At 56.3% G+C, this 24914-nt stretch overlaps 8 protein-coding genes across 8 annotated transcripts; 2 read left to right on the forward strand and 6 right to left on the reverse strand.

Annotated features, from left to right (window-relative positions):
* Positions 1 to 392: 392 nt before the first annotated feature.
* Positions 393 to 2018, reverse strand: BO70DRAFT_357373 (cleavage and polyadenylation specificity factor subunit 5). The gene is made up of 4 exons (XM_025542021.1): positions 1895 to 2018; positions 1550 to 1801; positions 1143 to 1390; positions 393 to 1032 (listed from the first exon to the last, which is right to left on the reverse strand). The coding sequence occupies exons 1-4, from the start codon at positions 1936 to 1938 to the stop codon at positions 752 to 754; spliced, it is 825 nt and encodes a 274-aa protein (XP_025403975.1). The 5' UTR covers positions 1939 to 2018; the 3' UTR covers positions 393 to 751.
* A 185-nt stretch (positions 2019 to 2203) lies between these two features.
* Positions 2204 to 6060, reverse strand: BO70DRAFT_424965 (a-pheromone processing metallopeptidase Ste23). Its single transcript, XM_025547643.1, has 2 exons — positions 5455 to 6060; positions 2204 to 5392 (listed from the first exon to the last, which is right to left on the reverse strand). The coding sequence occupies exons 1-2, from the start codon at positions 5926 to 5928 to the stop codon at positions 2303 to 2305; spliced, it is 3564 nt and encodes a 1187-aa protein (XP_025403976.1). The 5' UTR covers positions 5929 to 6060; the 3' UTR covers positions 2204 to 2302.
* A 270-nt stretch (positions 6061 to 6330) lies between these two features.
* On the forward strand, positions 6331 to 7999 carry BO70DRAFT_357375 (putative proline racemase). Its single transcript, XM_025542022.1, has one exon. The coding sequence runs from the start codon at positions 6610 to 6612 to the stop codon at positions 7825 to 7827; it is 1218 nt and encodes a 405-aa protein (XP_025403977.1). The 5' UTR covers positions 6331 to 6609; the 3' UTR covers positions 7828 to 7999.
* Positions 8000 to 9018: 1019 nt separating this feature from the next.
* Positions 9019 to 12663, reverse strand: hdaA (histone deacetylase hdaA). Its single transcript, XM_025548575.1, has 15 exons — positions 11748 to 12663; positions 11406 to 11694; positions 11346 to 11359; positions 11159 to 11297; positions 11001 to 11113; positions 10829 to 10956; positions 10572 to 10782; positions 10416 to 10527; positions 10324 to 10371; positions 10214 to 10277; positions 10076 to 10168; positions 9941 to 10026; positions 9808 to 9887; positions 9643 to 9749; positions 9019 to 9537 (listed from the first exon to the last, which is right to left on the reverse strand). Exons 1-15 carry the CDS (start codon positions 12355 to 12357, stop codon positions 9265 to 9267), a joined length of 2367 nt encoding a protein of 788 aa, XP_025403978.1. The 5' UTR covers positions 12358 to 12663; the 3' UTR covers positions 9019 to 9264.
* A 750-nt stretch (positions 12664 to 13413) lies between these two features.
* Positions 13414 to 14966, reverse strand: gpdA (glyceraldehyde 3-phosphate dehydrogenase GpdA; the record flags this gene model as incomplete). Its single annotated transcript, XM_025547644.1, has 6 exons — positions 14700 to 14966; positions 14626 to 14639; positions 14474 to 14537; positions 13721 to 14405; positions 13497 to 13667; positions 13414 to 13442 (listed from the first exon to the last, which is right to left on the reverse strand). The coding sequence occupies exons 1-6, from the start codon at positions 14748 to 14750 to the stop codon at positions 13414 to 13416; spliced, it is 1014 nt and encodes a 337-aa protein (XP_025403979.1). The 5' UTR covers positions 14751 to 14966.
* A 1895-nt stretch (positions 14967 to 16861) lies between these two features.
* Positions 16862 to 17822, reverse strand: BO70DRAFT_357379 (PHO88 family protein; the record flags this gene model as incomplete). The annotated part of the gene is made up of 3 exons (XM_025542023.1): positions 16862 to 17447; positions 17504 to 17664; positions 17804 to 17822. Coding segments are annotated over 3 exons (566 nt in total), but the record flags the coding sequence as incomplete, so codon positions are not given.
* Positions 17823 to 18518: 696 nt separating this feature from the next.
* Positions 18519 to 19820, forward strand: htz1 (histone H2AZ). The gene is made up of 3 exons (XM_025548598.1): positions 18519 to 18876; positions 19208 to 19277; positions 19356 to 19820. The coding sequence occupies exons 1-3, from the start codon at positions 18778 to 18780 to the stop codon at positions 19601 to 19603; spliced, it is 417 nt and encodes a 138-aa protein (XP_025403981.1). The 5' UTR covers positions 18519 to 18777; the 3' UTR covers positions 19604 to 19820.
* A 2671-nt stretch (positions 19821 to 22491) lies between these two features.
* On the reverse strand, positions 22492 to 24791 carry BO70DRAFT_402089 (putative R3H domain protein; the record flags this gene model as incomplete). The annotated part of the gene is made up of 3 exons (XM_025547005.1): positions 22492 to 23761; positions 23831 to 24374; positions 24447 to 24791. 3 exons carry the CDS (start codon positions 24789 to 24791, stop codon positions 22827 to 22829), a joined length of 1824 nt encoding a protein of 607 aa, XP_025403982.1. The 3' UTR covers positions 22492 to 22826.
* Between the last annotated feature and the right edge of the window lie 123 nt (positions 24792 to 24914).

The following is a 24914-nucleotide window of genomic DNA, read 5'->3' on the forward strand; positions in this document are numbered from 1 at the left end:
CATGTCCCATGCAGCCTGCTGTGAGAAAGAGTAGTACAGTACTATACGGATTGGTTGGTTGCCTTGTGCTAGGCTCTTGTCCCGTGCATGTATGTTTACAGGATTACCCTACTACTACCTATAGTACCTGTAGGTAGGTGAATAGGCTGCCTAGACTTACCACAAGATACTAACTAACAACATACAAAATAAGTATGTTCATCTCCCACATCCATATCCCATTCTCATAGACGATAAATTCCGATATTCCTAAATAGAGTAGCTAACACGACAAACAAAAAAAAGAAGAAGGAAAGAAGGAAGGAAGGAAAGAAGTAAGTAGACAACTCGCTCCTCGAAACGCCCCAACACAGCAAGCATGCAAGCACCACCACATCTCTTTTGATGAAGAGAACAAAAAAGACAAAAAAAAAAAAAAAGGAAAACGGGAAGAGAATAAAGAGGCTAGAAGAAAATCACCTGCCCCGATCAGCAGGGGTAGCCTGCAGCCTGCAGCCTGCCTAGACCATACCATGCACGCGTCCCATCCCATTCCGACCGGCACGGGGAATAATCGGACGTCCTGATCCTTCAAGCACAGCACAGTAGAGCAGGGCAGGGCAGGGCACATATCCCAGGCACAGCACGGCACGCACGCATGATCCTTCAGGCTATAGCCAGGGCCAGTGCAGACAGATAAGCCATGACCATGACCGAGAGGCACGTTCATCCGTAGCATACGCCAGCTACAGGGGTCCTCATCCCTCTTCATCTAAGCAATGGCCCCATTCTCCCCCTCAGCGCTATAATCCGCCATGCCCTCATCCTGGCCATCGCCCGCCAGCACCTTCGTGCGCGGGATCTGGTGTCCCGGGAGCGGCGTCCCCGGGGTCGCGGCCACCACGTTATCGTTCTCATCCACGAACTCGAAGTTATATCTCGACAGCAGGTGCGGGATGGCCGAGAGCTGGGGGCCGTATCGGGCGGTGTTGTCGTATAGCTCGAAGAGGGGGACGGCGAGGAGTTTCATGTTCTTGGGGACGGAGAGGACCTCTGACACCATGTGTTAGTACAATCCCCACCATCACCATCACCATCCCAACCATCTCCCAACCACAGAAAAGAAAACAAACGGGTACTAAGGGAAGGAGGGGAGAGCTCACTCTTCTTCGGCAACTGAATAAAATACAACTTCTTACACTCCTTCGGCCGCGTAACATGCCCCGGCAGAAACGGGTACATGAAGGTCTCAAAGTTCGGTCTCCACCACTGCGCCAAGGTATCTCCGATCTCCCAGTCCTCGTTGACGCCCTCGCCCGAGAACTGCGACCCGACGGGCGCCAGACGCTCGTTGAGCCGTTTCTTGAAGCCCTCGACTTCGTCGTCTTCGAAGTGGAGGTAGTCGCCGGGACTGTGGACAAGTAATAACATGGTTAGCATTTGGTTTTGGGAGGGGAGGGCTATTGTTTGAGGGGGGTGTGGGGTGTTTGAGGCCGTTCAGGATATTCGATATCGGTTGGAGAAGGAGAATCGATCGAGCAGGTAAGTGTAAAGAAAAGGATAGACGTACAGCTTGAAAAACGCATTCGCAATCTGCAGCATCAAAACATGAGGATGATTATGCTCATGACAGACCAGAACGCCCTCGCAGGTACGTCTCATGCCATGTTCATCGTAGTGCTCCTCGAGGCGTTTTAGACGGGCCAGCACGGAGGGGTCTTCCTCGGGCTGGGTCTCTTTGGTGCCGAAAGTGTAGTTGGAGAGGGGGTAGAGGCGGATGGTGTTGGGTTGTTGGGCGGAGAAGTCTTTGGGGGCGATGGGACTGTGTGGTGGTCAGGTCAGGTCAGGTCAGGTCAGTGGTGGGAGCAGGCAGGTGAGTGGGCTGGACACTGCGAGGTCGCGGGGGAGGACGTACGGGCGAGAGCTCTGGGTGGCTGTCGCGGTGGTGGTGGACATCATGAGGAGGGCGTGATTGAGAAGGATGGGGGATCGGGATGGAGAGAGGGGAGAGGGAGAGGGAGTTGCGACAAACAGCGGCGAGGGGAGGAGGGCTGAATGAAGCTCCGGTGGTGAAGCGCGGAGGGCGGAGCTGCTGCCGGAGCTGTCCCGCGAAAACATTCCACCGCCCCGGTCGCACTCGGGCAACTGGACAGTCCGGATACTAGGTTGAAGGCTTCTCGAAGGCTTAGCCTGTATGTATTACATGACTGGCTGGAATACTGCTGAAAACATGTCTATTCCTACATTATCCAACCGAATCTACCGGCTCTCAAACCAAACACTCCATTCTGACCATCCGTATCAAGAAATCTACTCCCTAAGGTCACAGCTTGGCGTCAAAGTCCTCAAACTCGCTGAGGTCCAGCACCGGGCTAGGGCCGGAGCTGATGGCCAGCCGGGCCTTGAATTCGGGCACGTTAGTGATGTAGGATGAGGGCGGGTCGCTCGCGCCGTTCACAGCCCCGTTCGAATGGGACGCGGCGTCACTCTCCACCTTCTTGGGCGCGATGCCGGCTTGCTTCAGCTGCAGACCCAGGTTGGCCTCCACGGGTTCAAGAACGGTCTTCGTCTGCTGCTCAGACAGGCTCATGGAGCCCAAAAACGCCCGGAGCGTGGCCAGGATATGCGCCTCGTCGCCGCCGGACACGTCGACACTCGCGAAGGCCGCCGTCAGCCGCTCCGTGTCCACGGCAAAACCTGCGGTCTCAAGCTGCTTGCTGAAGAACGACAGCAGCTGGGACTTCTGCTGCTCGGGCTTGGCGTGCGCGTGTGCCCCGGCCTGGGCCTTCAGGTGGATCGCCAGCTTCGCCCGGGTGGGCGACTGGGGCTCAACGAACTGCCCGTAGAACTGTAGGATTTCCGCCTTGGTCAGCGAGCGCACGTTGGCGGCGTCGTTCTCGTTCTGCACGAAATCGAAGTACTCCGAGCCGATGTGCGACCAGAACCGGTTGGTCTCCGAGCCCAGGTTCTTGAGCTTCTCCAGGCGCTTGTTGATCACGCTGCGCTTGTGGTTCTCGAAGTCGCGCTCCGACATGCCCTCGAACGTCTTGCGGAAGGAGGTCAGGAACGCGTCGATGCGGGACTCTAGGTACGGGGCGGTGCGCTCGCTCTGGATGATGACCCGGTAGCCCATGGTCGTCGCGGAGTAGCGGGCGCCGCTCCAGACCACATAGCCCAGCTGCTCCTTGCTGCGCAGTTGGTCGAAGGCCGGCTCATCCGTCATCTGCGCGAACAGCAGCAGCCGAGCCCGCAGCGCGCTGTCGTCCATGTTGCCGATGTACAGGTAGTATTCGATGCAGTGGTTGACATTAGCGGGGTCCTTGAGCGTGCGCTCGTAGATATGATCGGTCCCCGGAGGCAGGATGATGTTGCGGCGCACGTGCCACTGGGATTCGGGCAGGGTGCGACTCTGCAGGGTCGACTCCACCAGGTCGGTCATGCGCAGCGCATCCTCCTTGTACAGGTTGCCGTGGGCCAGCACCTCGATGTGGTTCTGGCGCAGGATCTGGGGGAAGAAGCACGACACGTCCTCCGCCTCCACGTGTTCCAGTTCGGCGGCGTACTGCTCGTTGAGCCAGGTGCGCTCGGCGGTCAGGTACCGGGTGTAGTCCCCGACCTGGTAGAACGGCTGCTGGTACTCCGCGTTCTTGTAGCCCCGCGTGAGGCGCTCCTTGATGATATGAAACCGATCCGGCTTGACGGACAGCTCCCGCATGCTGGTAAGCACCTTCTCCAGGAGGACCGACATCTTGTCGTTGTAGCCGCCCACCGTGATGTCCAACCCGAAAATGCTGGCGGACAGCTGGTAGTCGAGACCGGCCAGCTCGGCGTCGTAGGAGTACTCGGTCAGCGCGTCGCGCACCAGCTCGCAGTAGAACTTCGCCTTGACCAGGTTGGCCGGAGTGGCCCACACCAAGGGGTTCCGCAGCGTCACATGGACGGTCGCCTTGGGCACCCAGAAGCGGTCATCCTTCTTGTACCACAGGCGGACGTGGTCGTCGTGGCGGATCAGCTTCGGGGTCTTGGCCGGCTCCGACACCTCCTTGCGCTCCACGGAGAGCCGGGTCGGGACGAACTCGTTCTTGTGCGGCATGTGCAGGTCGGGCAGTCGGTTCTCCGGGGAGGTCTCCAGCGCCTGGCGGATGCTGGCCATGAAGTCCTGCGGGATGTCCTCGATCCGGTACTCGGTGCCGTACCACTTCTCGCGGCAGTTCCAGTCCCCGGGGTAGTCCTGGGCGACAATAACCATGCGGAAGTTGTCGGGGCGGAAGTAGGACAGGGCCTTCTTGACCGACTCCGCGTCGAACTTGCGCAGGAGGTTGCAGCTGAGCAGCCACTCGCGGGGGTACGGCTTTTGCATCACGCTGCTCAGGCGACTGGTGAATCGGCTGGCGGGAGACTTCTGCTTGAACCGGAACTCGACCTCGGCCAGGTTCTTCATCTCATCGAAGATCCACTGCTCCGGCTCGCGCTCCTTGATCATGGCGATATATTCGAAGATCACGCGAGAGACCTCGCGGTGCTGCTTCAAGCCCTCGGGGGTCAAGCGGATCGAGATGGTGAAGAAGGCCGACCCGGGGCAGACAGGCATCACGCCGGCGGACAGGCCATTCGCCCAGCCTTTCGCCTTGATGTAGGACAAGATACTGCCCGGCCCCTCGTGGCCGATCAGGTGGCTGAGGTAGCGGCTCGGCTGGGACTCGTACAGGGCCTCCTCGTCCATGAAGGGGAAGTAGATGTCGAGCGAGCGCATGTCCATGACGGGCTTGGCGAAGATCAGCTTCCCCAGGTGATCCGGGGTGCAGGGCTGCACGTCATCCCAGCGGTTCTGGGGGAGGTCCTGGTTCTTGACGTCGGAGAACAGCTCGGCCACCCACTGCTCCATCTCGTCCAGGGAGTCGCGTCCGAGCAGCACCAGCTTCATGCGGTTGGACGAGTAGTGTTTTTTGTAGAACTTGATGAACTCATTGCGCACCTCCAGGCCCCGCTGCTGCGGCCCCTCTTTCAGGGTCTGCAGGTTGCCGGTGGAGAAGTGGTGGTACGGGTGGGCGGGGTTCGACAGGGTCTTGTTGAGCTGCATCAGACGCCACAGGTCGCTCTGCAGGTTCTTCTTGTTCTCCGAGTCGACGGCCTGCAGCTCGCGGTCCAGGGTCGATTCCAGGAACAGGGGTTCCACGAAGAACTGTGCGAAGCGGTCCAGGGCGCCGTATAGCGGGGAGGCCGGCTGGGTCGACTCGGGGGTGACGGCGCCGTTCGCGTCCGCGGCGCCCGTATTGGCGGCCTGCTTGTCCTCCGCGGAGGCAGCGGTGGCGGCGACCTCGAAGAAATAGTTGGTCTCAGTGGCGGCGGTATAGGCGTTGGAGGAACCGGAGTGGGCGGTCAGGTATTGGTTGTAGGCATTTTCTAGGGGGTACTACTGGCGTCAGTGTCCGTCGCGATTGTTTCACGTTCCGGGTTTCAGGATGTAGCCCCTACCTTCTTGGTGCCCATGAAGAGCAGATGCTCGACGGCGTGGGCCATGCCGGGCATGTCGTCGGCGTCGGAAAAGTTGCCGACATTGACGTTGACGGCGGCACTGGCCTTATCCGTGTCGGGATCGTGGACCAACAGGGCTTCTAGCTTGTTGGGCAGGCGGATGACGCGATATGAGCGGTCGTCGAGCTCAGGCTTCTCCAAGCTCTCGGCGATGCGCTGAACGGAGCCCATGGTCGCGGCGGCGGCGGAGGAGGAGGAGGAGGAGTAGCTGGCACGGAGAGGGACGGGCGGGGAGACGAAGGCGTGCGGCGAGCGCGGGCGAAGCGAGGGGAAGCGTGGCGAGGGGGAGGCTGAATGAGGGGCAATCGCCGCCGAGGCGCCTGACAGGGAGAAGGAACGGAGGGCCGGCGATTGAGGGTAGGAAAAGTGTCTGGAGTTCCACAAGCGGCGAGCTGCAGAGGACCTTGGAGGCATCCAGAGAAAGGAGGGTTGGAGGCGGGAGGCCGGAGGGACGCCGTCTGGGGGGAGGGAGACAGGCGGAGTTGCGAAGTGGGCGGAGGAGATGGGAAATAAAGGGGGAGGGGGAGGAGAGAGGCGAAGCGAAAGGGAAAGGGGTAGATATAAGGGACGGAGAGGGGGGAGGGGGGAGAGAGGGAATGGGTCAGCAATGCGCCACGAAGGAAGAGGAGAGAGTGAAGGCGATGGGATGAATTCACCAGAAGACGAGCAGATATGCAGGCGGGATGAAGCAGCGACGGTGACTTGCGGCCAAAGAACCCCAATCCCAGGCGGTGAGCGGCCAAGTCGGGGCGGTGAGCGAGGACCTGACTGTATCTACCCACTACTCTCTACTCACTACTCTCTACTCTCTACTCTCTACTCTCTACTCTCTACTGACTCCCACTAACTCATCGCCTCGGTCGGCAACATGCAGCACCACGGAATGATGCAGGTTTCCTCGGGGGAAAAAATGATAATATCAATGCCACGACATTCCCTCTCCTGATTAATTTCCCCCCCTTCCCCTCCCGCTCGGATGTCCATCCCGGTACCGGATCTGGGAACCGACACCGTATAAGAACCATCCCAACTGGACAACTCACCACACATCTGCTGCCTCCATTCACCACTGACATCCACACTGTCGATCCCACCATGGACCTTGCCCAATGCCTCGCCCGTCTCCCCGGCACCGTCCACTGCATTGACATGCACACCACGGGCGAGCCCACCCGCATCATCTACGCCGGCTACCCAGCCCTCACCGGCACTCTGCTCTCCCAGCGCGACCAAGCCCGCTCGCACCATGACCACATCCGCAAGCAGACGATGCTGGAACCCCGCGGCCACCCCGCCATGTACGGGGCCATCATCCGGCCCGAGACGGAGCTGGTGGCATCTGGGGAAGCAGACATCGGGGTGCTGTTCACGCACAACGAGGGCTACTCGACGATGTGCGGACACGCGACCCTTGCCTTGGGCCGCTTCCTGGTGGACACGCACGACCCGACCGTCTTTCCGGGGCGGGAGGGGCTGGTCCACGACCCTCGGAGCCAGACGGTCAGGCTTCGTCTGCATGCGCCCTGCGGAGTGGTCCAACTCAGCGTGCCGACCAGCGCCAAGGGAACCCAATCCGACCCCAAGCGGCCCGTCACTTTCCTGTCCACTCCGGCCTACGCCACAGCCCTCCAGGTAACCATCCCCATCCCCCCCGACGCCCGATGGCCGGAGCTCCCCGCCACGAAGCACTCCATCGTGCTGGATGTCAGCTACGGCGGCGCCTTCTACGCCATCGTCGACGCCTCCGAGCTGGGCTTTCCCGGCCTCGCGCACGTAGATCTCGCCGCCACCACCCGCTGCATGCATATCCTCAAGCCCTACCTGATGACCCGGCCCGAGATCATCGCCGCCGTCCAACACCCGCACGAGCCGCGTCTGTCGTACCTCTACTCCGTCATGATCGTGGACCCCACCCTCGGGGCCAGTAGTCCGGGGAGTAGCAACAGCAGCAGCAGCAGCAGCAGCAACGTGTCCGGGACCGAGACAGGGCTGTGCTATTTTGCAGATAACCAGATCGATCGGTCCCCGACGGGGTCGTGCGTCACGGCGCGGATGGCCCTCGCGCACGCCAAGGGCGTCCGTCCCGTCGGCCAGCGCTGGGCGTACCATTCCCTCGTGTCGAACCACTTCGGGGAGGGCGAGTTCAGCGCGGAGATCGTCGAGGAGGTGGATGCGGCGGTCTCGGGGCGGGATACCCGGGCGGTGGTGGTGCAGGTCGAGGGCAAGGCCTTCTACACGGGGTCGGCCTCGTTCATGGCTGAGAGGGGGGATATCACTGCCTCGAATGGCTTCACCATGGAAAGCGTGTGCTGATTATAGATCATACCGCATTCATCATCATTCTGATTCCGCCATGTCTCTTCCTTGTGCCGCGGGGTAGGGTCTACATGGGGCCGATGGAGCCGCCGACGGACCAGAGGTAGATTTGTGCTGGTGCAGTTGTTGGTTACGAGGGCGAGGGTGAGGGAGAAGGAGGAGGGGGAAGGGGTCGAGGTTCATTCTGGTGGATGGTATAGTGTAGTATGGTGTAGTATATAGTAGGAGAGGTAAGGTGTGGTGTGGTGTGGTGTGATGTGGTATGGTAGTTCTAGTCTTTTGGTTGGTTTGGTTTGGTTTTTTTGGGGGTTTGGTGGTCTAGCCTGTAGCCTGTACCGTAGACTCGGTGGAGTGGATGGATGGATTGGTTTGGATTGGACTGGATTGCCTGAGGTGAGGTGATGCGAGGTACAAGTAAAGCCGTAGTACCGCCTAGACACTGAATATCCTTGGAGGGGGGGGGGGGGCAGGAAGGACCTGTTAGGGCTTATACTTATGTCCAATGTCCAATCATCTCATCTCATCTCATCTCATCTCCCCTCTCCCCTCTCCCTCGTACACCCTAATTCTGAACTCGATCACAAACTAAACTAAACCAAACAAACTACTAAAATCTAGTATCTCCTTCCAGATCTAGATCTAGATCTATATACATAGATGCATGCATGTGCGGGGAAAGGTCAAAAGTCAAAAGTCAAGTTTGGGTTGGGATGTGTCGGTGGTGCTGGTCCTGATTGTAGTAGGATAAAAATAAAGATACAGATGAAGGTGAAGGTGGAGGTGGCTCTAATAAAAATCCAAAACCCAAATTGAATCAAAGTATTTAGGGTTGGTGGGATAGCCAAGCAATCGGATCAACATTTACTTGGCTTGGCCTGGCTTGGTTTGGTTACATTAACCTACTTACCTACTTACCTTCTTACTATCCGGTCATTAACCAACTAGTAACTTCCTCGGGGTTGAGATTTGAAGTATAGTATTCATTCACTCATCCCGGAAGGAAATCAATCCTACGTAAGTTGGTTGGTGGTGCTGGTGGTTACTAACATACCCGGACGCCCAGCCGGAGTTGCGGGATCACATGGTTATGGTTATGGATGGATGGATATGGATGGGCATAGACGTGAGTCATTGTGAAATGCCCATTGTGAATTATTAACATAATACTAAAGAGGGGGGGGAGAACAAAAAGAAACGAAAGAAAATGCATATCATCATCTAGACACCACCACCACCACCTATCCTATCTTATCCGGCTACGGGTACATGTGCCATCCCTTACCACCACTACCACACCCCTTGATCCAATCCCCAACCTAAGTATCCACCTCATATCATCCCGTCTATGCACAAGTAACCCAATCCACATCCTCATCATCCCCAATTCCCAATTCAGAATCGGGTTTAGATTCACATTCACATTTGCATCCAGATTCAATTATGACCCTCCTTCACCGGCGATCGACTCTTACTCTTGGCCGGCTTCGCCGGCGGAGGAAGGAACTTCTCCTCCTCGGTCTCCTCGCTATCATGCACGTCCGCGCGCTCGGCAATCCACTCGAACACCTCCTCCTTGTGGTGCATGAGCATCTCGCTGAGCCCGGATTTCGGAGACTGCAGGAGGTGGCCATAGCGCTTGGAGGGCTTGCGGCGGGACTCGTCGCTGTTCCAGACGCCGTGGGTGTGGGAGACGAAGACGAGGGAGTTCTGTTGATTATTAGTGTTGGGTTCATCAGGGTGATTGGGGGTGGGGGTGACTGAGTTAGGCGAAAGGGTGTGTGAGGGAACGAAAGTAAAAAAAAAAAAGCTTACATCTTTGTACCACCGCGAAAGCCAGACCTGGGTGTGCGAGGCGATGGCGCGAACAGGGTTCTCGGCGACGAAAGAAACCACCGCGTTGACACGCTTGTACAATGTCTCTGTTTCACGGTCAGCTGCTGTATAACCAGCTGGGTATAGATTTTGTCGGATGCTCACCGCGGTTGATCAGCAGGTTGGCCACGCCGTAGAAGGCATTTCCGATGCCGAGGAAGAAGATTTCGCGCGCGTCGTTGGGTCTGAGGTTGTTAGATCGGGTTTTAGCTAAAGCTAAGGGGGCTGGCTGGCTTACTCGATGTAGTTATCCCAGAGGTACGCGGCCAGTTCTTCGGTGGCGGTGGGTCGGTTTTCGTCCTCTTCTTGGTATTTGTGGGATGACTGCTAGGTCAGCGGTGATCGCTTTAAGGAAGGGGAGGGAGGATCTTACAGGACCCGTCGTCACATGCTTGGGGATGTTGACATCGATGACGGCATACCCCTTGCCGACGGCCCAGCCAATGTAGTCCTTCATCACATCAGCCTATTTCTGTCAGCGCATGCGGACGACATGGGGGAGGGGACTTACCAGCCAGCAGTTGTGAGCCTCCAGCTTGTTGGTGACTGGATGGGGCAGGCCCATGATCTCGGGGCTGCTCGGGTCAGTGAGAGATCGGATTGAATGCACAAGTCACTTACGGGTCATGGAAGATAACGAGCAGAGGCACGGCTTGGTGATAGTTCGGACTGAGTAGTGTCAGCAAGATTCGCTTCCTCTTGGAGCAACTTACGTGGCTAGAACTTGATTCTCGAATGACTTGGAGATGGCGCTGCGGTAGATGTAGAGAGACGTGAGCTTGTAGTTGTCGTAAAGCTGTTTGGTTTGGTAGCCACGAATGACATCTGTAGGCATTAGCGTGGTCCTAGTGAGAGAAGAGAGATCCTACCATGAAGCCTGTCGGTGTACACCCCGCCCTCTTCGGGCCCCTTCGGATGCATGCAGTGCCAATGGCGCGACTGGATCATCATCACACGACGCACGGCAGTGGTTGCGACTGTCGAAGGCGTGGTGGTGTGAATTCTGTCAGGCGGGTCGCCCATGAGGGTCTTCGTGACAGCAAGGGCTGACTTGGAGATTGATCTGAAGTTGTATCCTCCCTAAACGCCGTCAGTATCATTCCACTGCCGGCAGCACCGTACATACCTCGAGACAGACGGCAACTTTGCCATTCGCGAGCCGCATGAGCATGTGCGTCATGTGAGCGTAGCACGATGGTGTGACAAAGCACCCTCCAAGCTCATCGCCTACAGCGGCATCAAATCCAGATGCGACTACACAATTAGTATGAGACGCGAAGTGACTCGAGAGTGCGTACCGATAACCAGGTCCGGGTCAAATTCTTGCGCAATTGGCATCACGACCTCCTGAAACGCATACAGGTAATCCCCGTCACCCATTCCCTGGCTGGGCCAAGGGATATTCACGTTTCTAGGTATGTGAGCAACCTTCCAGTAAGCCAGTCAATGTGCATACCTTCCGAGGCCAGCGCCTTCACCGCAGTGGTCCCAGTCACCCTCATCGCCTCCAGGGTAGAACTTGCCATCCTGATACACATGGAGTGAAATGTATAGAACATTGGGGTCCTCGTAGAAGGCCTTCTGAATGCCGTTTCCTATGACGTGTAAGTAGTACTCTCACGTACGTTGATGGCTGTCATTACCATGATGAACATCCCTAATCCGTCAGCATCTTTTCACATCAAATACAGAGCCTAGCTTACCAATCCAGAATCATAATCTTCCTGCATTCGTCTCCTAGACGCTGCTGGCAGACGCGTGCCGCTATGGAGACATTGTTGAACAGACAGAAGCCCATGGTCTTGTCATGTTCGGCATGATGTCCAGGGGGCCGAATGACTGCGATAGCGTTCTTGACTTTGCGAGTTGCGACAGCTAAGCATGTTTCAATCGCGCCTCCAACCGACAGTATCGAGGACGCAAAGGTCAGTTTATTGAAGTATATGGAATCGCGGGTGTGCTCCAATGCAATCAGAGCGTTATCAGACATGTCTGCCAGCCATCAGCCGTCAGCATACTCAGCATCGCGTGGACAGCAGCCTTACCTTTCGTGCTTTCTACAAATGCAAAATGGTCTGCCGCATGGACAAGCGAGATTTCCGCCTCCGTGGCGTTGCGAGCATCGATACGCTTGAGCGGGCGCGAGACAAGGGGTCGACACGACTCAGGGTCATCGACGAGCCCTGCTCGACAAAGCTCCTTGTAGATGTAGTAGATTCTCCGTGGATCTTCTGGGTGGACGTCCGCAGTGGGCCGCACCTCACAATGATAGCGCATCTGCACGTCGTAGCATAACCCCGACGCGAGGGACGCGAGGGGAAGCCCGGTGCGCGCCGTGGTATCGTCATCGGGCCAGTCGGAGGCTTCCTCTTCAAGGCTGTCTTGCTCCTCAGTCGTCGCGTCGCCGGAGTCGGTGGACTTGGGCAGGCTCTTCGGTGGCGACACTTCCTGATTACTGGGTTGGGGGTTCCCAGGCCGCGAGTCTCCCGAGTGCACCGAGACCGGCAGCTTCATGGTCTGTCCCAGCAGCGGGGGGGCAATGGATGGATCCGCGCGGCCATTCAGTTGGCCATTGTTGGACCAGCCATGGGCGGCGGAGAGGTGGTGAGCGCCTGCGTCTCCCATGACGGTGTCTTCGTCGTCTTCCATTACCATTGTGGTCGACTGTCAAAAGTGCGCGTAGTTGTCCTGGGTTAAGTGGCCTAGTCGCGCAAACATTCCATGGCCGAGTCCGCCGTGCAAGTGATATCCAGGATAAGGGACGTGAGATCAGATCCTCGACGAGACGAGTGGGAAGCGAAGAAAGCAAATGATACAAACAGTCGAAATAACAGAGAACGGGTATACAAGTAGACTAGAGTCGGTTTCTCCAGGTGCTTATGAAATGGACCAGGGTATCTTTACTGCGGGTTGGGGGGGGTGCCCACGGAATGAGGGAACTAGATAGTCCCCGGTCCGCAGCTCAGTAGGCCTCGCGCGCGACGAGCAATGCCAGGAGGGCCAGGCCGAGTCCAGAGAGAGGGCGAATGACGCAGAGCACACTTGAGACCCGGTCGGGCAGACGACGGGTGGCTGTGGATACGGCAGTCACCGCAACGCGCGCACCAGCAGCAGAGAGGTTCGGTCCAGGAGTCTGGGATCAATGTAGCTCTAAAATCCGTGGTCTAGCTGCCCGCCACGTGACCCGGTGGCCGCGGTCCCCCCACGGTCCCTGGCGCGGTCGGGTGGGTTCTGAGCCAAAGGGATCGGACGGGGTCGAGAGCGGTGGATGTTGACCACGCGGTGTGCCGGCGAGAGAGGGAGAACGATGGACTGGGAGGGTGGAATGGGGAGAGTCGAGGGGGTTATTGTTCCCCTTGTGCGGCCTGCGCTTTGCTCCCCGAGAAATCCCCGCGGCCTGCCGAGGGGCTTAGTCACCGCCGTTGCAGCCACTCATTCATTTACGATGCACTATTCACTCCTCACAATTGTCTACTGTCTACAGTACACAGTACAGCAGAGCCCACGACTAGCACTCCACTCTGTGAACGGTGAACATTGTATGAACAGCATTGTCATTTCATTACATAGTACGTCATCATAAGCTTTTACGCTAGGAGTAGAGATCCTCTCGCGCGGCCCGGCAAATTGGTTCCCATGACATGATCCGGCGCGAGCACATCGGTCTCCAGCTCAAAGCACACTTCTGAGCTCGATCTTCCGACCTGATTCCTACTGGGAGTCCACCTTGGAGATGTAGGCTGCAAGACACGTTAGCACCCGGCCATCCAACACAAACAGACTCGCAGACTTACAGATGAGGTCGAGGACACGGCGGGAGTAACCCCACTCGTTGTCGTACCAGGAGACGAGCTTGACGAAGTTCTCGTTGAGGGCGATACCGGCCTTGGCATCGAAGATGGAGGAGTGGGAGTCACCGTTCAGGTCAGTGGAGACGATGTCGTCCTCAGTGTAGCCGAGAACACCTGCAACCGACGTTAGCCTGGGGCGCATGGATCGCGAGAATCGCCCGACTTACCCTTGAGCTCGCCCTCGGAGGCGGCCTTGATGGTCTTCTTGATCTGGTCGTAGGAGGCGGCCTTCTCGAGACGGCAGGTAAGGTCGACAACGGAGACGTTGGAGGTGGGCACACGCATGGCCATGCCGGTGAGCTTGCCGTTCAGGGCGGGGATGACCTTGCCGACGGCCTTGGCGGCACCGGTGGAGGAGGGGATGATGTTCTGGGCCGCAGTACGGCCACCACGCCAGTCCTTAGCGGAGGGGGCATCGACGACCTTCTGGGTGGCGGTGTAGGAGTGGACGGTGGTCATGAGACCCTCAACGATACCGAAGTTGTCGTTGATGACCTTGGCGAGGGGAGCCAGGCAGTTGGTGGTGCAAGAGGCGTTGGAGAGAACGTTGATGTCCTTGGTGTAAGAGGTGTTGTTGACACCCATGACGAACATGGGGGCATCGGCGGAGGGGGCGGAGATGATGACCTTCTTGGCACCACCCTTCAAGTGGGCAGAGGCCTTCTCGGTGGTGGTGAAGACACCGGTGGACTCGACGACGTAGTCGGCACCGGCGGAGCCCCAGGGGATGGCAGAGGGGTCACGCTCAGCGAAGAAGCGGATCTTCTTGCCGTTGACGATCAGGCCCTCCTCGTAGGTCTCGATGGAGCCGTTGAAGCGGCCGTGGGTGCTGTCGTACTTGAGCATGTAGGCCTGTTTGGGGGGGGGATCTCATTAGCATCCGGCTGCCACAGCCCGCAGAGGTGTAGGCGAGAACATACAGCATAGTGGATCTCAATGAAGGGGTCGTTGACGGCAACAACCTCAACATCGGCGTGCTCGAGACTGTGCAACCATCACCGTCAGTACAAGGGTTCCAGCGCTTCGCCATGTCCGTTTCTATCGGCTGGCGAGGTTTCAGGAGAGTACTCACGCGTTACGGAAGACCTGTGGTGATCTGTTAGCGTCTGCGGTGCTGAGCAGCAGGGAGGTGAAGGGGTCACTTACGATACGACCGATACGACCGAAGCCGTTGATTCCGACCTGAGTGGGAGACATGTTGATTTGAGTCTGTCGGCGGGGTAGTTGGTCAGCAGTGTCCAGCGGGGACGGAAGAAGCTTCACAGAGGGGACGTGAGAGTAGAGGATGGAGGGAATGGAGGGAATGGAGGGAAGCAGATGATGGAAGAGACTCACTATGGATGAATTGGATGGGGAGGAGATGGAGAGATGGAGAGGATGGAGAAGAGAAGGAGGAGAAGAGAGAAGGGAAGAAAAGTTCGGCGGGGGAGGGGAAGTAGAAAAAGGGTAGCCGGGCAGGTCAGTGACTGACGCAACGACCAGGCCCTACAGTTGCCAGGCCACTCACCCCTCCCCCTCTGGCCCCTCCTCCCTCCCCCCCTCCCCTCTTCCGCCGCAGCAGGCAAGCTTGCCGCGCCGCGCCCAGTCAAAAGCGCACACCGGGCTGACCGACGGGGCAAAGGCCACACGGGCAGCAGTGAATTGGCAGCTTGGGACCTTGGGACCTTGGGTACCCGGCTTGCGCCGCTCCCCAGCTCCCCAGCAGCCTTTCCGGTTTCATACACCGGGCAAAGCAGGAGACTCACGATATTGGGATCTCTGGCAACCCCTCGGCAGCTGCCGGCTGGGCCAATCAGGGCGCGGCAAATCCACCCGCCGGGTCCTGGGCTATCATCTCGAGAATGTTTTGCCAGCGGGTCGGGATCTCAGGGCTTCAATTTACCTAGGCTACGGGACACCAGCTCGGGGCGACGGGCACATCCCCCATATTCCTGGCACGATCGCACCCGTACGTTGCCGCGGAGGTGAGGAACAAGCCGGAGGGCATGATGTAATGGCTGCATCGGCCCATCGCAGCCAACAGGCTACGGGAGTACTTACTTACCTTAAGCTCCTTAGCCGGACTCTACTCAGTACTTACTACTACGGAGTACTACTTAGTACTACTCAGCAAAGAAGAGGGGCAATGCCGGCCTTGCCGCTTTCGGCCCGTAAGTCCGGCGCGGATTAACGTCGGGCCCGTGCCCCTCTTCTGCGACTGTCTGGGCCATGACAAAGAATTAAGAACGGCGCTGGTCCGCCTCGCCTCGCCTTCTGGGTCTGTCTATCCGTCCCCCAAAGAATTCACCGGCGACTAGAACGGTCGTCACGCGCGACTGCATATTTTTTTTCCACTGCGGGATCGATGGGATGGATTACTACGAAGTACTGATTTTATCATTATCAATATTTCCATGGCTTTCGATTCGTTGTGGCGCCTGTCTGTCCTGTCTCTGTCTCAATCTCCAATAATGGGCCGATACGGAGTGAGTATCTGGAGAATCATCCAACAACGCCAGCCCCCCTGGTGGACCGCGTGGCATGCATAAGCCATAAACCTGTCTGGGAGATCAACTAGTGGCCGTCTGCATCCAGCATTATTATTATTATTTATGATTATTATTATTATTATTATTACTATTACTACTACTGTTCCTCGTTACTATCTATGTTACCGGGCCATGCTCTGGACCTGATAGACCTGACAGGCCCCCCCAAACGCGGAACAGGGAATCGATTGGGTCGAAACGCATGTGGCTTAGAAATCGAAATTGACTGGCTGGGACTCGGACGCATAGCATGACCGATAACTCTGTAGCCGTCCATCTTGGGATCACGGAGACGGACACCCGGGACGGACGGTCGTATTTGCTTCCCATCCCACGCAACCCTGGTCCAACCTTACACCTTCTGATCGTCTGGCTCGACTCAACCCATGTCTGTCCACGGGAAAGGGGGGGAGGGGGGGGGTCGTAAGATATGCTGACCAACCCTCCCTGATGCGGCCGTGGCGATTTATTGATGACCGACCGCGGTGAACCAGAAGAATACCCCTCTCCTCCACGGCGGCATGACACCATTGCCCCGATTTCACAGATACGCGGGCAAGTGACTCGGTCGACGGTCGGGCTGGATCCAACTGGCTTCACCGGTGGTTAACGTTGCCGTTGGGGGGTGGGAGCCGTCCGGGGGGGACACCACTTGCCACTGTAGCTGGCTTGGATTTCTAATGAGGTTCGATAGGTGAATGATAGGTGAGTCATGGGCCAACATCATCTACGAGGTCGAAAATACGAGGGAGCAGCCAACGGAGGTCTAATATTGATAGGAGCTCGTTTTGCGAAGAATATTGACAGCAAGGATAGGACATAAGCATAAGTATAGCATCTCCAAGCGAAAGCAAGCAAGCGAGTGGAATTCCAGAAAAGCCCATATCCCAGTCCCCATCGGATTGGCCCTCACAGTAACACCGCATCTATAAATACAGAGGAAACAGATATCCCCCTCCCTGCTGCACCACGCCCCGAATCTACTCCTCCTTGACACCGCCCCGCCAGTTCTTCTCGGCGTTCTCCACGGAGGCCTTGTCGCTCTTGATCTGGCCCTGGTTCATGAAGCTGTTGCTGGCCTTGAAGGGGCGCTGGAGGTCGCCAGTCGCGGGCTTGCCGAAGATGTGGATCTTGACCAGGTTGGACTCGATCGCGCCCTTGAGGGGGATGATCGACTGGATCAGAAGAGGGTTGGTGTACTTGAAGTAGAGGTGCATCACGCCCATCATGCCGACGCCCATCAGTTGTCCCCGGATCAGTGTGCGCAGCTGCTGCTTGTCGTACTCCATGTTGGTGGTGGTCACGGGACGGGGCTCCTCGCCGCTGCCCATGGGCGACGGCTCCACGTACTTCAGAGTAGTCAAGTCTAGGATACGGGTTAGCGACGGCGCGGTGCGCGACAGACGGAGGATGCGAGCGTACCATTCTTCTTGCTGATCTTGGCCTGCGTGAAGAGGTAGAGACCCAGGATGATCACGTTGGACAAGATGTACATGCCACGGACCAGGAGAAGGACCTGGGGGTCTTCAAAGGGAACCTTCTTCGCTAGCTGCATCATCACCACGATGATGGCTAGGTTGGTACTGCATGGCAGAGGGGTGGTTAGCGATGATCACCGCGCGTAGTGGCGTAATCTCATGGAGAGCATGGGCAACCCTCTGGCCTTTGCATCGCGGCCGGGGGGGGGGAGGGGGGGGAGCGAGAGACGTAGGAAGAACTCACATCTGAGGAGAGACCATATTGCCGGTGACGCTGAAGCCAAGAAACTGGAGAAGAGAAGCAACACACAATGGGGTGAAACGGGAGAGAGTCGATGGAGAACACGCGTGCAGGGACAGAAACTTCCACGAACTGCGGAACTGGAGACCGGGGAAGTCGGACAGCTGTCCTGACAGGGCCGGGTCACGTGGGCGCTCTTTCCCCGTCGCGGTAAGGTCGTATCAGCAGTCGCCGGTTAGTGGATCACGCAAGAGATAAGGCGGCTGGCTGGCGGCTTCTTCCCGATTCCACCCACTCGCAGCCTAAGGCAGCCCCGGATCACCTGGCTGCTGAGGTCAGCCGGCCAGCAACTATCATGCTCTGCGCAGTCTCCTGCCAACCTCAAATGTGTCACGGCGAAGCGCAGTTAACCTCCACCTTGCACCATGAGGGACTTTTTCAGACCTTTCCTGCGGATCGTTTATCCAAGGGCTGATCTCCGTGAGCCATGAAATTTACCTCTCAGCATGCGGTGAAGGGGGTTCCGGTGAATCTTCACTGAGTGACTCTACCCAGCCATGGTGTAGAGGTAGAGGGCTCCCCCCAACTTCCCCCCTCCCCCCCCCCATCTCTCTACCGCTTGGACCAGAGTGAACGGTCCGGCGGCTTTCGGTGACTCGAACTGACCGGCTCAATGCAGCCCCCCATGGCTGGACGCCGCTGCGACGGTGGGCGACCACATACTCGGGGGGTCGAGGCCTCGCCGTGGATGAAGCTGAGCAGGCTGCCGAAACGGGACTAGCGCCACTCCATGTTCGACGCCCGTCTTTAGCGACCAGGATGGCTCTGACATTTCTGACTCCTTCATCCATCAACAACGCGCGTGCTTGTGCTGCATCGGATCGCTCCAACATCCACCCTCGCACTCTGCCACTCCCAACACTCGATTGACGCGACTTTTTCGCCCCTACGGCCCCAAATCTCGACGCTTATTCAAAATGCCTGGTGGAAAGGGAAAGTCTATCGGTGGAAAGGCCGGCTCGAAGGACTCTGCGGGGAAGAGCCAGAAGTCCCACAGCGCAAAGGCTGGTCTGCAGGTCCGTATCCGTCTGGTTTCCTTGAGCAATTCTGTGCCCTTGAATCGTCGCCTCTCGCGTTGCGGCGGCATGTGCTTCGACCTGAGATTTTCCTCCCTACCCCTCACGCATGCGGTGCCTTGGCACCAGCACGCGTCTTCGCCTTCCTTATCGAACGAGAGCATTCGAAGACCCTCCTGGCGCGCGGACTGTCCCTGTTCGAGCGTATCCGATCGAGGGAGGGGCCAGCGCCCCGCGAGGCCACCTTCGCATTGCAGCTCCAGCTCAATCCATGCTTTCTGACTCCTTAACTATCTTCCCGGATGCCCGGCTAACCTCTCCCTCGCCACAGTTCCCTTGCGGTCGTGTTAAGCGCTTCTTGAAGAACAACACGCAGAACAAGATGCGCGTCGGAGCCAAAGGTACGAACCCCCCCGTCGCAGCCGCTGCATGACTTCGGTCCGTCTTGACCCAACACGTGCTGACAAATCCTCTCGCAGCTGCTGTTTATGTCACTGCTGTCCTCGAATACCTGACCGCCGAAGTCCTCGAACTGGCCGGAAACGCGGCGAAGGATCTGAAAGTGAAGCGTATCACCCCGCGCCACCTGCAGCTCGCCATCCGCGGTGACGAAGAACTGGATACCCTGATCCGCGCGACCATCGCCTTCGGAGGTGTCCTACCGCGCATCAACCGCGCGCTGCTGCTGAAGGTCGAGCAGAAGAAGAAGAACAAGTCCGAGGCTTAAATGATGGCGGATACCCGACGAAATATGGCGTTTGGTGATTGATGATGCTTCCATGGGAAAAAAAAGCGAGGAACATGTTTTTCACTGGCCTTGATCCTGCCTCCCCCCCGGTTCTGTTCTTCCAGTTCCCCCGCCCACCCCCACCTCAACAACAGAGCGAGAGCGGAAAAGGGGGATGGATGATGGGCGGGTTCAAGACAGCGCACGAAAGGAAAAACAACCACCGTCCTCTCCTTGCTTCCTTATCTCCCCTCTTTTCACGACGCTGCAACAAGCTCGCAATGTTTCTCTAGGATTTTTTTTCTCTCCCGTTCCTCGCCATTTTTACTTCCATTGATTTCTCCCCGCCAGGCTTGATCTATCTTCTCCTCATGCTTTTGCTGATTCCGTCTTTCGCGTGAATTTTTTTTTCTCTCTCTCCAACGGGCGCTGTAATGGGAAAAAGGGGAATATTTACTTTACTTATTTTATCATATCTTTCGGTAGTGGGAAAGTCAACTTTTTTTTTATTATTCTGTCTTCTTATCCCCCTATGTGTTTCTAACGTTGCTTTTTTTTTTCTGACTTTCGTTTTTAATCAACGGTGTTGTGTGTCTGTCTTATCTCTTTACTTATTTTATTCATGACCATTCGTTACCCCGTCCATCCGTGGAGTGTTAGTGTGTCAGTCAGTACCAGCGACTGAACCCACTCACACTCACACTCACATCGGATGAAGAGATGGTACTTATTTCGCCTTGCCCAGGAGTAGCTACATAGGAAGAAAGGAAGAAAGAGATCGATTGTAGGTAAGAGTACGGGGTAGAGGGGAACAGAGCAGAACAGAGGAAGAATCGAATCCCCTACCTACCTATCTGTCCTGTCTATCCATCTACTATATCTATCGTATCTATTTTTCAAACAATAATAATGCCTATTTCATCAATATCCAATATCCAATATCCAATAATTATCCTCCTTCTCTAATTCACATTAATAATTAGAGAATTACCTACACCCTCCAAGAAGTACTAGTAGGTTAGTTATCCACACCCTTCACTGGGGTTGGTTATCTATCAGTGGGTGGTGGTAGGAAAATATGTATACACTGGCAGATAGTAGATAGATATAGTACCCGATGATCAACCCACCCCAAAATAAACAATGATGGCATCCATAGTTGAGATTCAGGTATCTTCACCACAGCTACTAATTGAACTAGTTAGTTATGTATGTATTGGCAGTGTATTCCTTACCCCCCAGAAAATGATAAATAAACATACCCATCACCAAGAAAGAACAATCATGTTACTATTTACCACCTACTTACTTACTTACTTACGTAGTATTATAGCTACCGAGTACGATCATAGTACTTATATATTGAACCACCCCTCCTCCATGAATGCATGCATGATATACTACAAAAACAAAACAAACAAAAAAAAAACAAAACACTATTACTCTCCCACCCAGTTAAACAAGAAGTCAAGTCCATCTGCCTAGCTAGACAGACAAAACAAATACCCCACACAGTAAATAGAGATGATACCTACTATACCTACATACATACTCTACTTACCAGTATAAAACCTACTGTACCTACGCAAAGTCAACCATCAATCTAAAAACAAGCAGACAAGTAGAGAAGCAGACAAGCGAAAGCACCAACCACCACTAGGTACAATAACAATAGTAAGAAAGGCAACCAACCCCACGCACCAAACAACACAACACAACTAAAAAAGCCGTAAACTATATACATATATTCATCTACATACACATCTACAGACATATCTACAGACATATCTACATCCACATATACATCCACATCTACATCCACATATACATCCACATCTACATCCACATACACATCTACATCCTACGCACCCAGACACAGAAAAGAAGCAAGATACTAGGTAATGCACAAAGATACAATACATAATACACGAACCCCCAAACAGTCAGCAACGCAATGCAATCACCATAGGATGAATCAGATCACATGACTTCAAAGATCCCCAGATCCCATTAAGTCACCTACCTACCTACCTACCTACCTTGCCGACCAGTAAGGCAAAGTAAAGTAAGGTAAAGTAAGGTAAGTGAGGTGAGGTGAGTAAGGTAAGTAAAATAAGTGCGGCACCATCGATGTCATTAACCTGGCATCAACAAGTACCTAGGAGAGAGAAGAGAAGAAAAAGAGAGAGAAAAAAAAAAAGGAAAGAACAACAGATCACAACTCCAGAGAGGAGCTGAGCAAGAGAAGAATGCAAACATCCGCCGTGTGGGTCGCCACCCAAGCAAAGCAAAGCAAAGCAAGCAAGCAAGCCAGCCAGCCAGCCATATTCTCCCCCCTGCCCACGCCATGCAAGTCAAGTGAAAAGGGATGATTACATACACATGCAGGGGCTAGGGGAAATAAGTAGACAGACAGACAGACAGACACACAGAGCGAGGCAAAGGCGCCCGTCGTAAGGGGGGAAGGGGGAAAGAGAGCCCGTCCCCGGCAACAGCCGTGGTATGCCAACAAGGTTTAGTAGCCAGTTTCCAGCCAACCGATCCATAATTCGAGTGCCAGCCATAGAGGAAGGAAAGTACAGCACCATCGAAGAGGAGGGTCGGACACGGAGATAAAATGTGGAAAAATAAAAACATTAAATGATGCAAATCGCCCCATATACAAAGTTAACAAACACATTGATGATCGAAAAGAAAATAGTAGAGAGAGAAAAAAAAATGCAAATGCTGAGAAGTCATCTCTCTTGCCATTGTCACACACACATCGGGATTTTTTTGGGGTCGTCCTTCGTAGTCTTCTTCCGAGTGGGGATGATTTTATTTTGCTTCCCGCCGACACAATTTGTAGAAGGGTAAAAGAAGAAGAAGGGGAAGGAGAAAAAAAAAGTATAGGTAATAATGTTCCTGCATGCAAGGCGCCCGCGTCTCCCAGTTCACAACGTTCTTTTTGTGGTTTATTTTCCGAGAATCAAGGACAAAGCGTAAAAAGAAGTCCGTTCAAACAGCGTGCCTGCTGGGCTGCCCCAAAATAACGTCTAAACTTGGCTAGATCAGAGAAATATTCTTTTGTGGTTCTCTCGGTTGAGTGTCATCTCGTCATCCCTCATCGAATCGTAAGCCAATAATCGCAGAACAGGATCAGGCCTCGTGATATAAGAGTCGTATGCATCTTGCGGCAAAGCAATCTAACAAGTTTCGTCGTCTTCGTCTCCCATCAAACGTTCTACTCCACGATAATCTCCACTCCTGAGCTGGTGCGTAGCTCGTCGCTCCCGCGCGATTGGTGTCCGGTCGGGCGTCGGAATCCTGGCCCCTTCTCGGGCATCGGGCCTCTCGGCTGCCTAATGGGCATGCGCTCCTGTGATTGACCGTCAAATCCAACTCCGATGGATCGGTTACTACCGATGGGACCAGCGCTAGAAGGCTGGCTTTCTGGCTGCTCCCAAGAGAACATACCCCGCAATCTCCTGGGGCTCGCATTCGGCCCCCCAATTCCCGTGCCCAAAGAAAGGCTGTTGAGGCTGTTCACCAGCAGGCCGTCGTCGCGCGCCATGCCGAGGGAGGATCCGGACGGAGCGGGCGTCAGCGTCGGCGTGTTGGACGCGCCGCTGGTGGTCCCGTCGTAGTGCTGCAGGCGCGCCCCGTTCGACTGCAGGGCGGCGGGGAAGCTGGCCGACGAGGGCACCGGCGACGGGGTGTACGAGCGCAGGTCCGCGAACGATTTCGCAGCCCGGAGGTTCTGGGTGTTGCCAAAGTTGCCGGGCGAGTCCAGGACCCCGAGGAAGCCTGCCGACGGCTGGCCGCGCAGGGTGTTGAAGTGGGTGGGGCCCTCGTTGCGGGACTCGCTGAAATCAATCGTCGCTGCGCGGTTAAGGCCCCGACGGGCCGTCTCCGCGGGCTGCACGGCCGCCGGGATGGAGGACAGCGGGGGGCTCACGTTGGTACCGGGGGCCACCTTGAACACCTGCACCTGGCGCTGCTCCCCAGACCCACGCGACGCATGACCCAGGCCCATGTTGTGGGCGAGGGTATGGACGGTGCGGCGCTGGACGGGCGACAGGTTGGCCGGGAACAGGACGCTGTCCCGCGCCGTATCCTCCTTGAAGAGCAGCAGCTGGGAGTAGTAGGACAGGGTCGTGCTGTCATTCAGATCGACATCTACACATACACACACGGCACAGTTAGCGAGGTAAGGGGATCCCGACACTCAAGCAACGCATCACTTACCCAGTTTCTGGCCGCGCTGCGAGACGGGGGACGGCGAGGTCGCGGGCAGGTGCGAGGTGAGAGACGACATGGAGCTCTGGGTCTGGAGCTGCGAGCCCGCCATGGGGCGGTGCTGCTCCTCCAACTGGCCCCGACGCTCCCGCTTCTCCCGCTCGATCCGCTCGCGCTCCTGGAGCGGCAGCATCTTCTTGTATTCCACCCGCAATTTCCGACCCTGCAGCTCGAAGTGGTTGAGGACCTCGATGACGGTCGCAGTTTCTTCCGCGGACGTGAAGTTGGCGAACGCCAATCCCCGGAAGACCCCGTTGTCAAAGTGGTAATTGAAGGCATAGGGGAGCGGGAGGTTCAGTTCAGTCATGAGTTGCACCAGCTGCTCCTTCTTCACGGCGAACGGGATGTTCTTGATGACGATGGCGGTGGGAATCAGCTCATCGTCGGTCTCCGAGGGACCAGTGGGCTCGGGGCGCATCGCGTTGCTGGGAAGGGGACCAGGGCCGAGATTCGAGAAGGGGCTCGGCATACCCGGCTGCTGATCGAGCCACGTCTACACAGAATAACCATTAGCAAAGCCATTCCCGACCGTGGTCTACTCCCGTCGCGTTGTCCAGATACATACCGTGGGCAGACCGGCCCTGCCGGGGCGCGAGGTCGTCTTCAGGCTAGTGGACGCCGACCGGATGCCCCCGAGGGCCTGCGCGTTGGCGAATCCATTCGGATTCCAGGTCTGAGAACCCGCGATATCGTAGGCGTAGGAATTATTGTGCAGCGACGAGTTGATCCGCTCCAGCCGAGCGGTGTCGTAGCGAGCCATGGACTCCTCGTACAGGTTGACGGGCATGGGGCCGTACGCGTCGAACTGGCGCGAGGGCTGGCGATGCAGCGGCTGCTGGTGGCGCTGGGAGCCGGGGGAACGCGCGGAGGAGTTGTCGTGATACATGTCCTGGGCTTGTTGATAGCTCATGGTGGCAGAATTGCAAATTCCGGCGAAGCAACCAAACCGAAGAATGTGGGCACGGAGAAGATCCACCACACAACAAACCCGTTCAATGAGATCCCAAGAGTCCGACGGAACTACTCGAACATA

The sequence above is a fragment of the Aspergillus heteromorphus genome, assembly GCF_003184545.1.
Source record: "Aspergillus heteromorphus CBS 117.55 chromosome Unknown BO70scaffold_1, whole genome shotgun sequence".
Taxonomy (NCBI): Eukaryota; Fungi; Ascomycota; class Eurotiomycetes; order Eurotiales; family Aspergillaceae; genus Aspergillus; species Aspergillus heteromorphus.

Coding starts and splice junctions, on each gene's coding strand:
- hdaA (XM_025548575.1), bottom strand. CDS start 12,357: ATGGTAATGGAAGACGACGAAGACACCGTCATGGGAGACGCAGGCGCT. Junction 10,783..10,828: donor AAGTTGCCGTCTGTCTCGAG/GTATGTACGGTG, acceptor GACGGCGTTTAG/GGAGGATACAACTTCAGATC. Junction 10,027..10,075: donor AGCATGTGACGACGGGTCCT/GTAAGATCCTCC, acceptor CTGACCTAGCAG/TCATCCCACAAATACCAAGA.
- BO70DRAFT_357375 (XM_025542022.1), top strand. CDS start 6,610: ATGGACCTTGCCCAATGCCTCGCCCGTCTCCCCGGCACCGTCCACTGC.
- BO70DRAFT_424965 (XM_025547643.1), bottom strand. CDS start 5,928: ATGCCTCCAAGGTCCTCTGCAGCTCGCCGCTTGTGGAACTCCAGACAC. Junction 5,393..5,454: donor TCTTCATGGGCACCAAGAAG/GTAGGGGCTACA, acceptor TGACGCCAGTAG/TACCCCCTAGAAAATGCCTA.
- htz1 (XM_025548598.1), top strand. CDS start 18,778: ATGCCTGGTGGAAAGGGAAAGTCTATCGGTGGAAAGGCCGGCTCGAAG. Junction 18,877..19,207: donor GCGCAAAGGCTGGTCTGCAG/GTCCGTATCCGT, acceptor CCCTCGCCACAG/TTCCCTTGCGGTCGTGTTAA. Junction 19,278..19,355: donor GATGCGCGTCGGAGCCAAAG/GTACGAACCCCC, acceptor ATCCTCTCGCAG/CTGCTGTTTATGTCACTGCT.
- BO70DRAFT_357373 (XM_025542021.1), bottom strand. CDS start 1,938: ATGATGTCCACCACCACCGCGACAGCCACCCAGAGCTCTCGCCC. Junction 1,391..1,549: donor GCGAATGCGTTTTTCAAGCT/GTACGTCTATCC, acceptor ACTTGTCCACAG/TCCCGGCGACTACCTCCACT. Junction 1,033..1,142: donor TATTCAGTTGCCGAAGAAGA/GTGAGCTCTCCC, acceptor ACATGGTGTCAG/AGGTCCTCTCCGTCCCCAAG.